The sequence below is a fragment of the Heterodontus francisci genome, chromosome 5, assembly GCF_036365525.1.
Source record: "Heterodontus francisci isolate sHetFra1 chromosome 5, sHetFra1.hap1, whole genome shotgun sequence".
NCBI lineage: Eukaryota > Metazoa > Chordata > Chondrichthyes > Heterodontiformes > Heterodontidae > Heterodontus > Heterodontus francisci.
Window position 1 is genome coordinate 195,557,421 of NC_090375.1, and position 14,074 is coordinate 195,571,494.

General features: G+C 41.6%; 1 protein-coding gene across 1 annotated transcript in view; it reads right to left on the reverse strand.

The window, feature by feature from the left end:
• emc2 (ER membrane protein complex subunit 2) overlaps positions 1 to 14,074 on the reverse strand; it is a 138,908-nt gene that overhangs the window by 46,629 nt on the left and 78,205 nt on the right. The window contains exon 5 of the mRNA XM_068032585.1: positions 13,440 to 13,497. Coding sequence (XP_067888686.1) covers positions 13,440 to 13,497 — 58 coding nt within the window. The remainder of the gene's footprint in view (positions 1 to 13,439; positions 13,498 to 14,074) is intronic.

The window sequence follows — 14,074 nt, forward strand, 5'->3', positions numbered from 1 at the left end:
GCTTGTCTATGTAATACCGACACAAATGTTTTCATCTTCGAGTAAGTGGCAACTCTAAAACTACAGTGTAGGGAACAGCTGCCTTGTTAGTTAGATATAGGAAATGCAGCAACCGTCCTGAAATATGATAGCTAGAGAGAATGACAAGCTTAGAAACTTCAGGCACAAGTCATCCAAAAAGGCTCCATATAACAGGAATAAATTGTTCAAAAGCCCTTTCTATTTAGCTCTTGGAATTTTTATGTTAAGACTGATTTGCAGTGTCGTGGTCAAGGAGCTCTTTCCCATTTTAAATACACTTGTTCCAACATGCTGCAAGGAATACATATCTATGCTTTGAGCTAATTACACCCATACAGGCAGCTACATCCTGGGTCACAACATTTTTGAGCTCCACTCAAAAAATTGAATAAATTTTTATATAAACATAGACCATTATCCAATTGAAAGGATCAGAAAAAATCCACAGTAATTATAAAGGTCTTAAATAAAGAGCTATTTTTTTTTACAAAAAATCATTTGCCCCACAAGCATTAAAAAGATTTTTGGTTTTCTTAAGACATTTTTTTTTTAAACTCGCCCCACACGTGAGCATTGCTGGCAAGGCCAGCATTTATTGCCCATCACCAGTTGCCCTTGCGAAGAAGAGGAGCAAAAGAAAGCTGGTCCACTCAGTCTGTCCAGTCTTGACATAGTGCAGCTTACACTGATCAAGGTTCAGGAACAAACAATGATGGAGTGACAACACTCAGTGACCTAGCAGCCTTTTGTACATGGAGATATTTGCCACTCTGTGAGCTCCCTTCTGAAGGTACACTCACTATGCAAGCCAGCAACTTGTCCCAAAGGCCAATGGCTCTCTGCGAAAAGAACCACCTGCAAATTTGCGGGTACTTCCCCTGATGCCTTCATGCCATCACCTGATCAAGGTGAAAAGCAACAGCCTAACATTGATGTCTGCAGGACTCAACTAGTGACCAGCCTCCACAGAATCGTCACAGTGCAGAAGGAGGCTATTCACCCCATCGTGTCCGCACCAGCTCTCTGAAAGAGCAATTCCCTCAGTTCCATTCCCCCACCTTCTCCCCGTAACCCTGTACATTCTTCCTTTTCATATAACTGTCTAATTCCCTTTTGAATGCTTCAATTGAACCTGCCTCCACCACGTTCTCAGGCAGCGCATTCCAGACCTTAACCACTCGCTCGTGAAAAAGTTTTTCCTCATGTCACTTTTGCTTCTCTTACCAAATATTTTAAATCTGTGCCCTCTCTGTCTCCATCTTTTCACAAGTGGGAACAGTTTCTCTCTATCTACTCTGTCCAGACCCCTCATGATTTTGAATACCTCTATCAAATCTCCTCTCAGCCTTCTCCAAGGAAAACACTCCTAACTTCTCCAATCTACCTTCACAACTGAAGTTCCTCATCCCTGGAACCATTCTCATGACTCTTTTCTGTACTCTCTCCAATGCCCTCACATCTTTCCTAAAGTGTGGCGCCCAGAACAGGATGCAATACTCCAGCTGAGGCCGAACTAGTGTCTTATACAAGTTCAACATAACTTCCTTGCTCTTGTAATCTATGCCCCTGTTAATAAAGCCCAGGATACTGTTTGCTTTATTAACTGCTCTTTCAACCTGTCCTGCCACCTTCAATGACTTATGCACATATACACCGAGGTCCTTCTGCTCCTGCACCCCTTTAGAAATGTACCCTTTATATTGGCTCTCCATGTTCTTCCCACCAAAATGAATCACTTCACATTTCTCTGCATTGAGCTTCATCTGCTACCTGTCTGCCCATTCCACCTACTTGTCTATGTCCTTTGGAAGTTTTACACTACCTTCCTTATCGTTCACAATGCTTCCAAGTTTCGTATCAGCTGCAAACTTTGAAATTGTGCCCTGTACACCAAGGTCTAGGTCATTAATATACATCAGCATTAAGGGTCCCAGCACTGATCCCTAGAGAACTCCACTACAAACCTTCCTCCAGCCCGAAAAACACCCACTAACCATGACTCTTTTTTCCTGTCACTCAGTCCATGTTGCTACCGTCCCTTTTATTCCAAGAGCTACAAGTTTGCTCACAGTTCTGTTGTGTGGCACTGTATTAAACGCCTTTTGAAAGTCCATGTACACCACATCAACAGCACTGCCCTCATCAACCCTCTCTGTTACCTCCTCAAAAAAACTCTAGCAAGTTAGTTAAACATGATCTTCCCTTAAGAAATCCATGCTGGCTTTCCTTAATTAACTCGCATTTGTTCATATGACTATTGATTTTATCCTGAATTATTTTTTCCAGAACTTGAAATGCCATAGCATACAAGGCTATCGGCCAAGTGCTGGAAAATGGGATTAGAATAGATAGGCTTGATGGCTGGCACAGTCACAGTGGGCCGAAGGGCCTGTTTCTGTGCTGTATAACTCTATGGCTCTAAGTCTTCCCATCACCGAAGTTTCACTGAGGGGCCTGTAGTTGCCGGGCTTATCTGTACACCCTTTTTTGAACAAGGGTGCAAAGTTTGCAATTCTCCAGTTCTCGGACACCACCCCCGAGTCTAAGGAAGACTGAAAAATTATGGCCAGTGTCTGCAATTTCTACCCTCACTTCCCTTAGTATCCTTGGATGCATCTCATATGGTCCTGGTGCTTTATGCACTTTAAGTACAGACAGCCTATGTAATATTCCTCTATCAATTTTAAACCCCTCTAGTATCTGACTTACCTCTTCTTTCAAGATTGCCTGGGTTGCATCTTCTTGCTTGGTAACACAGATGCAAAGTATTCATTTAATACCTCAGCTATGCCCTCTACCTCCATGTGCAAATCCCCTTTCTGGTCCCTAATCGGCCCCACTCCTCCTTTTACCACCCTTTTACTATTCATATGTCTATAGAAAACTTTGGGACTCCCTTTAATGCTAGCTGCCAGTCTTTTTTCATGCTCTCTTTGCTGCTCTTATTTGCTTGTTCACTACCCATCTGGACCTTATATATTCAGCCTGGTTCTCAATAGTATTTTCTATCTGGCATCTGTCATAAGCAAACTTTTTCTTCTGTATCTTAATCTCTACCTCTTTTGTCATCCAGGGAGCTCTGGATTTGTTTACCCTACTTTTCCCCTTCGAAGGAACTTGACTGTACCCGAACTATCTCTTCTTTGAAGGTGGCTCATTGTTCATCTACCGGTTTTCCTGCCAGCTTTTGACTCCAATTTATTTGTCCCAGCTCCATTCTTAACCTGTTGACTTTAGCCTTCCCCAGTTAATGATTCTTACCCTGGATTGCTCCTTGTCCTCATACAGAACCTCTACCATTAACAACTACCTTCAGCCTGAGTGAACTCAATCAGTTTCTTATCCAACCCAAAATCTGCCCACAAACCCCATTTGACTGAAATATCAACAGAAAATTCTGGAAATACTCAGCAGGTCTGACAGCATCTGTGGAGAGAAAAAGAGTTATCGTTTCAGGTCAATAACCTTCTGTCATCAACTTGAAATGTTAACTGTTTCTCTCTCCACAGATGCTGCCAGACCTGCTGAGTATTTCCAGAATTTTCTGTTTTTATTTCAGATTTCCAGCACCTGTGGTATTTTGCTTTCCCAGAAGACTGAAATTTGCTTTATGGGCTTTCTTACAGCACCTCGTCAAAGGGTTTTTGAAAGTTTAGTCACACAATGCCAACCAACATTGTAACTTCCGCAACCAATACAATGAAGTTGGCTAGGCAAGACCTTCTGCTCCAGAAGCCATGCCAAGATTCCCTAATAATCCTTCTCTTCCAATGATCCCTTTTAGCAACTTGCCCATAATCAAAGTCAAACTAAAGGGGCTGTAGTTTCCTGGTTCTGACTTCGTCCCCTTTTTAAATATTCGTACCAACTGGGCCTTTCTCAAATCTGTGGGAACAATCGCAAGCTATTAATTCAATCAGCAAGTTACTCAAAGCACAGCCCACCATTTCTGCGAGCACCTTAGGGTGAATACCGTCAGGCCCAGCTGCAAAATCTGTTTGAACAGCATTAGCTCTAGCAAGGACTGAAAAATGTTTGTGCCTTCTAATGCTTTATACAAAAAAAGTTGCTTCTAAAAATTGTTTTAGGAGATTTAATTTTCTAATATTTTACTGGGAGGGGTATGGCTTACTATCAGCAAGTCCCGGCCTGCTGTTTAAATGGCCAGTCTTTGCAGAGGATAAAGACAAGTGCACACTGGAAAGTGCAGCCATCTTGATTGTGGGAATCTTTGTTTTTGAGTAATGGATCAGGATATTTGGAACTCAAGAGCCAAGCATCTCTGACAGAAAATATTAAACATTTCAAAATTTTTGTTAAAATACTCATTTTTTTTTAATAAACATCTTTGTGTTGCCAGATATCAGCAAGATAGTATTCCCGAGAAACTATCTGCAATGATTTGATTGGTTTCCTTTTAAGCAAAAAATTGGTAGCTGTTGCCAACTGCTCATTTTTGATTCATGGTTTTTCTCTGAACTTTGTAATGGGTTTTCATTCCTGCTCGCTACTTGTTGATTTATGATGTTCCCTGTTATTTTATGAATTTTGAAATCTGACATTCATTAAAGTTCTATCACACACAACATGCTGTAAACGACCACTGAATGTAGAAGCTAATGTGTTCACCTTCTACCCAATCGAGAAAATTAAGAGTTCACACTTAACTTTCAGCAGACAGACTGGAGAAGTGGGAGGAACAGTAAACTAACGCCTGGCTACTTTAATAAACATAAATTGCAGTTAAAAAAAACCCTCAACTATATAAGTGTATATATATATATATATATATATAGTTAAATTGCAGCCGAGACTGTTTTGTGCTGTCTAACCATACTTAAGTTAACTGCATCTTAGGTTCGAGCGTACTTGTTTGGCGAGGTCAGTCTGAGTTTAGTTGTTCTTCATGCGGCACGTAAAAAATCCACAATAAAATGTTCATCTTTCTTTTTGGCTTTCTTTTTTTTAAAAAAGTATTTATGTCATGTCAAAGGCGACAAAGATTCAGACTCACGAGTTAAGGAGCTTCTGTCAGTGTCCAAATTTTTGTACAGTGCAAAGAGCTCATTTACCTTCCTTTACTAAAAAACTGAAGAAATTTGTGTAGGAGCCATTTAGCTGGAAGAAATTTGGATTATAATAAAGGTCAAAATAATGTGATTGCAGGAAATGCAAGTACATATATCACTTTTATTTTCATTCTGGCACTTCTCCCATAGCATTGCTCATAGTGATTCAGAAGATTAATTGTTTTCTAACATTGGAGCATTAACAAAGTGTGCTGGGCTACAAGCATTACACGTACTGAAGTGCACAGTATACAAAAGTTTATCCACCTATTTTATGTAGATGCATATTAATCTGTGGAAAGCAACAGCCGCAAGTTAAAAAGTACATGACATTACAGATAGTTGTTCTATAGTGTCTCATGTTACTGGAAACATATATAATGACAACTTGTTCAAGGTTCAGGCACAAAGGAGAGCCAAGTAATGACAATCTGTGGGGAGAGGGCAAAAGAAAACGCACGCGAGTAAGGGCTGCCAAAACAGCATTAAACATTTCCTTAAAATGTACTGGATATGTCACACAATAAAACTATACTGAGAATGAGGAAAGAAGCTACCGCCAAGCACAGACTATTTTGTTAATTTTGTGTCACAACCAAACCTTTTCATAAAGCCTAATATTGTGCCACAGTATTTATGAAATAGCTTTGACATGATACACACTTTTAACAAACAATTCTTTTGGAAGGCCAATTCAGATCTAATTGATTCTTTATTTGTCGAAACTCTGAAGTCGTCTTTACTTTTCCTAAATTAAAGAGATCTATATATAGGTGGGCTGAGTTTTCAATACCTTTTTGCAGTAATTCTATTTTTTTTTTAGCTCTCCTAATCTTGCCTTTCACAAATTCAGATGTGGAAGACCATTTGGCCATTTTAGCTCGTGCAGTCCAGAAAGATCCTTTAGTTCCCCACTTGTGTCCCTTGATCATGACATCCAATTGTTTCTTAAACAGCTCCAGGGTGCTTGCCTCCAACTTTCTCACTCACCAGTTCAGTCCATATGACGATCACATTGTACGAAAGGTTTTCCTACACCAGTCCTAAATGTGTCCTTTACTAACTTCAACTGTGCAATGCACCACTGGAGCAGAAACATGTAAGAATTGGTTAGACAGCTGGTTGTAGGAAAGGGAGATTAATATGAGAACAAGACAGGCATGTTGTATTAGGACTATTAATTATGGGGAGAATAAACACTAATATGGCCAGTTCCCCTTTTGCAATTTTGATGTAATTAAACTTATGTCCTCTTGTCCTACACTTCTGGTTTAAGCTGAAGTAATTTTCTGAATCTACGCTCCCTGTACTGTTTACTATCTTACACACACATAGATAGAGATATATCTTATCAGGCCACTTTCAGTTGCTTCCTTTAAATGTCCTTCCCACAGCCACCTGAAAAATCAGCAGCAACTCCACTAATGTCAGGGATGGATAGGCTCAGCATTTGACAATTCTTGACAGCTGTGCTTTAATCAATAGATCCTCTTACCTGCCATTGATTTCCATTAACTTTCAAAGCTGTACCATTCCAACAACAGACTTTCAGACTGGCCTTGCACCCAATTCTACAAATGCAAGTTCTTCCATTGCAAAGTCCCCCTGGAGAGTCTCGGAACTAGGGTTTCGATATACATTCGCCAGTCCTCAGAGTTACATTGGCACTGTGGCACATTCGACATTGATTTGCATCAATGTAAAAACTGCATCCAAAAGAGACTTCTGAGAATTGACTTGGGGGAGGGAGTCGGGGGGGAGGGAGTCGGGGGGGAGGGTGGGGGTAAAGAGTCAACACAGTCAGGCTGCTGTTCAGCCTCACAGAAACATGCTTCATGCAATTTCACTGTACTTGAGCTGCAACAAAAATCTTACTTGTGATGTGCTACTTCTCTAATGATTTTCATGTCCTTCTCTTCACAATCAGCCAGATGACTAAAATGTTAAAACAGTAACTGCAGACAAAATGAAAGCTATTCCAATCATCAGGGTGTGAATAAATTGAAATATTTTTATTATTTATTGTATTGCAATTGCTCTTTGGTTACAAGATATTGGCGTGCATTATCTCCATGGTACAGAGTATAAGCTAGTGCAACACATTGTGGGTTGTAGTAATGACTGAGCTTCACTGAGTGGTCCAGGTTGTGGGGAACTGTGGAGATCAATCCCAGGTACTGGCTGTGGCACTAGTGCGTATTGATGTGCCGGAACTTGTGCCGTACCAGACCCTGACAACCATTTGATGTACCAGCAGACCTTCAGCAGATATCCTGTTTGTTGGGATGGAATGTCCACCAGGTACAAGTCAGGTGGAGGCTGCTTGTTGATATGCCAAACACGTTTGGAACAGATATTACTCTTGGTTTAGCCTCACCTCAGAAAGTACGCACTGTCCTTGGACCATACTAACTTCCTTCCTGTTTCAGTTCACAGTGACTATTTGTTGTTTGATTGGGGAGTGGAGGAGGGAGGGCAGAACAGTCAATCAGCCACCTCACTGAGATGCACCTGAGTGAGTCCGAGGCAATTCAACAGTTTACTAATCTTAGGAATCAGCGGTTCACAATGGAGGCACCCAGTCGGCAGTGTGTCAGATCTGATGGCCATCTGCACCAAAGTTGAATAAGAAAAGCATGCTACAACTATCAATATCTCCTGTGAGAAACAATGACAAGTTTCTTCTCACATCTGATGGACAAAACACCTCCCTTCTCCATGAATACTTGGTCATCATCATGGAGATATTGTGGTTGACTCTTAATTACCCTTGGAAACAGTCTAGCAGGTCACTCAGTTGTCAAGAAGGCAGCTCAGCACCAGCTTCTCAAGGGCAATTAGGGATGGGCAATAAATACTGGCCTTATCAGCAACACCAACATCCCGTCAACGAATAAAAAACACCAATTCAGCCAGTAGCTGGATGGTAAATTTTGTTAGTCTAAGTGCAAACTGGTTCAAGGCAATCCCTTGCCATGCATCTGAAGCAGGCCTTGTAGCAGTTGTGGCAGCACTCAGAAATCCATGGGCTGAAAGCAAAACAGTGCAAATGAAAGATGTCTAATTGAGTAAGAAGGGAAAGTGTGTCTTCCCCCTGGAAGGAGAACAGGCCTTTCAATAATATAATTACTGCATTTGAAAGCATTTATCCATCTACTGCAAACTCATCCTGTTTTGACTGAAACATAGTTAATTCACGGCACTTTCAAAGGAGTATTTCTTCACACAAGGGTGCTTTTCAGTCATGTGAAGCAGCACATAATTTGTGTTAAAACACTGTTAAATAGCTATTTAGCAATGAAAAGTCCTACTTCAGGTTTGCAGAAACAAGTCAAAATGAGCCCAAGAAACATGCAAACGTTCTGGCTGAAGCCACTCATGACAACAGATCAGACTGAAGACAGCACTCAAGTCACCCAGACTGAAGCAAGAGAATATTCCAATCACACTGTCCTTTGTGAGACATCAAGTTGTTTTTCCCAACTGCCGCCACCCATATTTATGAATTTTGAAACTGGCATCCTCTGCATTTACCAGTGAGCCAGAAATCACTGCAGTTTGCAAACAACCATGACCACAAAATTAAAACTACACTCTGGACATTTCAAAAACTTTTTCCCCCACACACTTGTTGGTGTTTTACCTATTTGAAGAAAAACACAGTGGCTGTACTTTCTGTGGAGAGATGTCCATTGCTTATGCATTCCAAGTAGTCTAGGCAAATAACTTATAAAATACTGCAAATACCCTTTTAATATAACAAATGTTATCAGTTTTTACATCTCATTCCATCCCACAGTATAACAGAGATGATATATGTGCCAAGGCAAAACATGTGTCTTCTATTAATTTTTCCAATATTGCAAAACATATTTTACTACGGAAGATATTGGAAATAAGTTTCTAGTGGAGAAATGTGATAACTATCTTCCACATTATCTGGTCTACATTCACCATTCAAAGGCACTTTAATTAACTTCAAAGGCTCCCCCAGTGGTTCAGCAAGTTTAACCAGTTGAGTAGCTGACCCAGCGAGACCAATGAAGGCTGTGCGCTGATAAAGCTAAACAGTTTATAGGCTGGTGGTAGGGCATTACAAATGTGCATGATCAGGAAACACCACTGCAGCCCACCTGGTCAGTCCAGATGTTGGTAGGGGGAACTATAGCTGGTGCACAACTGGGTCATGAAGAAGAGAATCAGTCACTGCCCAGCAATCCCTGCCAGAAACCAGTCCCAGAAGACTGAGGACAGGATTATGCTGTCCAATAACTGATTGGCAGTCAACCAGTCCCTGTGGAACCAGTAAGGAGCCAATGGTTTCAGGGAGCAAAAAAAAAACTAAATTTTCATCCAAGGCTTTGGTGCTCTTGGATTATTTGCAATTATCGGTCAACCTCCTGAGGCATCACATGGGGAGTCAGGATAAAGGGAACCCAGGCTACAGAACAACGGATCAGATCTAAGCTCTGCATTCCTGCCACATCCAGTCGTGAATGGTGGGGAACAATTAAACAACTAACTGGAGGAGGTGGCTCCACAAATATCCCCATCCTCAATGATGGAGGAGCCCAGCACATCAGTGCGAAAGATAAGGCTGAAGCATTGGCAACAATATTCAGCCAGAAGTGCCGAGTTGATGATCCATCTCGGCCTCCTCCTGAAGTCCCCAGCATCACAGATGCCAGACTTCAGCCAATGCGATTCCTCCGCATATCAAGAAACGACTGAAGGCACTGGATACTGCAAAGGCTATGGGACCTGACAATATCCCAGCAATACTACTGAAGACCTGTGCTTCAGAATTTGCCGCACCACTGGCCAAGCTGATCCAGTATAGCTACAACACTGGCATCTACCCAGCAATGTGGAAAAATTGCCCAGGTATGTCCTATACACAAAAAGCAGGACAAGTCCAGCCCAGGCTAAGTACCGCCCCATCAGTCTACTCTCAATCATCAGTAAAGTGATGGAAGGTGTCATCAACAGCGCCATCAAGACCTGGACAATACCCAGGCTTGGGCTGATAAGTGGCAAGTAACATTCGCATCACACAAGTGCCAGGCAATGACCATCTCCAGCAAGTGAGAATCTAACCATCTCCTCTTGACATTCAATGGCATTACCATCGCTGAATCCCTCGCTATCAACATTCTAGGTGTTACCATTGACCAGAAACTGAACTGGAGTAGCCATATAAATATGGTGGCTACAAGAAGTGGGCCGAAGGGCCTGTTTCAGTGCTGTATCTCTCAATGACTCTATGACTATGACTCTACAAGAGCAGGTCAGAGGCAGGGAATCCTGTGGTGAGTAACTCCCTCCTGACTCCCCAAAGCATGTCCACCATCTACAAAGCATAAGTCAGGATGGGTGCAGCTCCAACAACACTCAAGAAGCTTGACATCATCCAGGACAAAGCAGCCCGCTTGATTGGCACCCCATTCACAACCTTCAACATTTACTCCCTCCAACACCGACGCACAGTGGCAGCAGTGTGTACCATCTACACAATGCACTGCAGCAACGCACCAAGGCTCCTTAGCCAGCACCTTCCAAATCCGCGAACTCTACCAACTGGAAGGACAAGGGCAGCAAATGCATGGGAAAACCTGCAAGATACTCTCCTAGTCACACATCATCCTGACTTGGAACTACATCGCCGTTCCTTCACTGTTGCTGGGTCAAAATCCTGGAACACCCTTCCTAACGGCACTGTAGGTGTACCTACCCCACATGGACTGCAGCAGTTCAAGAAGGCAGCTCACCACCACCTTCTTAAGGGCAATTAGAGAGGGGCAATAAATGCTGGCCGAGCCAGCGACGCCCACATCGCATGAATGAATAAAATTTTTTTTTTTTTTTTTTTTTTTTTTACAGTTTTCACAAAACAACAGACAGCCATGGAGTTCAATCCCCAAAGCGCCAATAAAATTTCCAATACACCCATTTAATAAAAATGGCATTTGACAGTCACTTTAATCCCTTGTCCTGATGAGGAAAATACCAATGGTGGGGAGCTTTGGCAACTGTCAGTTCTAAGTCAGCCCTTTCTCTCAAAAAAAACTGTACTTATAACAACATATTCCGATGGGATTTCTGTATGTCTCTTTTACCTTGTTCCCATTATCACTCCCTTTGGCCTTATACCATCATCCCTTTTGTCATTGAATCTCTCCTGCCTTCCACCTTGTTCTTTTTCCCACTCTCTTCCCTTTCACTTGCTGAAAACCTATTACATTTCTAACTTTTCACAGTTCTGATGAAAGGTAATTGACCCGAAACGTTAACTCGGTTTTTCCTTCCACAGATGCTGCCAGACCTGCTCAGTATTTCCAGCATTTTCTGTTTTTGTAACATATCCATATCTTTTATTGCATTCCAAAGTATTACTTCTTATGCTAACTGTAAGCTATACAAACATTGCCATCATCAGAAACAGGGTCTCTTTTTAAAAAATTTATTGGTAAAGCAAAGGAAGGCAATTTAAAACTTGCGAACTAGCTAAGGACTTGCTACATAAAAAACAATCAATGCTTCAGAGCTCCCACTGAAAGAAATGGCATATCCCCAACTCAAGATACAGGTCTCGTTATCAGCCTGAATAAAATGGCTCTGTTGCTGTGTCTAAAACTGCACTAAAAAAGACCATTTTCCACCTACTGAGAGTTTTTAACAGGCCAACTGATCTTAGGCTTACTGAGGTTAAAATGTGTTGAATCTCAAAGTAGTTACAGAACCAGATGCATTAACATATTTACTGACAGAGTAAACTACTGGACCATTTATTAAAAACTGTTTTTGGCAGATGACTTGCCAAAATATCACAGGTATAGTCTGCAAATGTCTTTTATTTGTGGCATTTTCCTCATTTCCTGGAGCACAGATTTCTTGCCCCCTCAAATCTGTCTGTTTACCTTTCAGCAGCTGCCAACACGGAAACTTAATATTCCGAAGCAACACCATGTACCGGCAAACTGACTCATCAGGAGAAACCATTACAAATTTCTCGCTGTGCCAAAGCAAACAAGGCAAAAGGTCTCTGTTTAAAATCAGGCAGAATGTTATTCTCCTATTAGGGCTTCATGTCCCTGATGGAAATGATTACCTACAGGTACCTAACATCTGAACGATTTCCAACACCCAATAATTTATGAAACAAATCTGAACTTAACTGCATACTAAGGAATCTACAAAAACAAGAGACAGCAATGTCAGATTAAAATGACAAGACAGAATGAATAAGGGGGCATTTTGTCTGCTGCATATCCACAAGGTAGCTGACACACTATTACAGCAGATGTTGCCCAACTGCAGATCAGAAAGAATACCAGGAGGTAATCTGTCTTCATATAAATCCTGGCTGATAACGCGCATTTCATGCCACTTTTGAAGTACAGTGTTTTATTTGGCAGTTGGTTTGATCTCTTCATCTCGTCGCATCTATTTAATCAGCCTACACTCCGGATACCCGACAGGTAAGCAAGCTAATCTGAGAATGCAGAGTTCAATCCCTCCTGCCCCTCACCAATCACTAGGATCAAACGATGACTAAAAATGCAAGCAACTTTCTCTTACCCAAATTAGCCCCGGTCAGTAGAATTTTTTTTTAAAACTTGAATGAGGTAACTGAACAGGATCAGCATCATGCAACTTGTATTTCAATCAGCAACCCAGCATTATTGCAATCCCGTGGAAAGGGAAATGAGAAACAAACCCTTAATCATGCTACACAATCAGTATCTTTACATTTTCCCAGCAGCTTTGACCCAAGCACAACGAGAACATGTGACACCAGAAGTAGAGACTTCTGACTTCCAAGGTGTTGAGGTTAGGAATAGACTTTGTGCCATTTGTTAACAACAGAGGGAAACAATATGTTTTAAATTTTTGGAGAAGTTGTACCATGAATTATTCATTTTCAAGTATACCCCAATAGGGAATCACAAAATACATCTTGCCCCCGCATCCTTGGCCCAGAAGGCGAGACACTTCCACCACAGGTATCTGCATTCATGGTGTTGGCTGCTCGTGTCGATGGATCAGGCTTTGGACAGAAGCTTCATTAATAGTTCTTACACCCGACACTAACCAAACAAAAATTGGCAATTTCTGTTGAGCTGAGCCAATGCAAGAACATGGAAGAAGGCTGTCAAACTTTGAAGTCGAACTATTCCAGCATTGTGGGAACAAAAACTAAGACATCTTATCAGTTTAAATACAACAGGAAGCGGTTCATACTGGAAAACTTTTCTCGTCTCCATTAACCATCTATTCAGCAGCTGACATCGACTGATAAACATGTTGGGACTCAATCCCCAAAATGCATTGAAAACCATTTTTACTTACTGTGTTTGTTGCATCTTCCTGCAAAATTGCATCATACATCTTGTTGGCATCTTCATACCTTGAGAAAGAGCAAAGCATGTAATAGTTGTCTTGTTACATGATCAAGTGCTAAGGTGCAACAAATGTTCTTAGTTACCAAGTAGCAGGCTCAGATCATTAGAATCATAGAGTTATACAGCACAGGAACAGGCCCTTCGGCCCATCGTGTCCGTGTCAGCCATCAAGCACCTATCTATTCTAATCCCATTTTCCAGCACTTGGCCCGTAGCCTTGAATGCTATAGCGTTTCAAGTGCTCATCTAACTACTTCTTAAATGTTATAAGAGTTCCTGCCTTGACCACCGTTTCAGGTAGTGTGTTCCAGATTCCAACCATCCTCTGGGTGAAAAACTTTTTCCTCAAATCCCCTCTAAACCTCCTGCTCTGTCCCTTAAATCTATGCCCCCTAGTTATTAACTAGGGAAAAGTTTCTTCCTATCTACTCTATCTATGCCCCTCATAATTTTGTATACCTCAATCAGGTCCCCCCTCAGCCTTCTCTGCTCTAAGGAAAACAACCTTAGCCTATCCAGTCTGTCTTCATAGCTGAAATGCTCCAGCCCAGGCAACATCCTGGTGAATCTCCTCTGCACCCT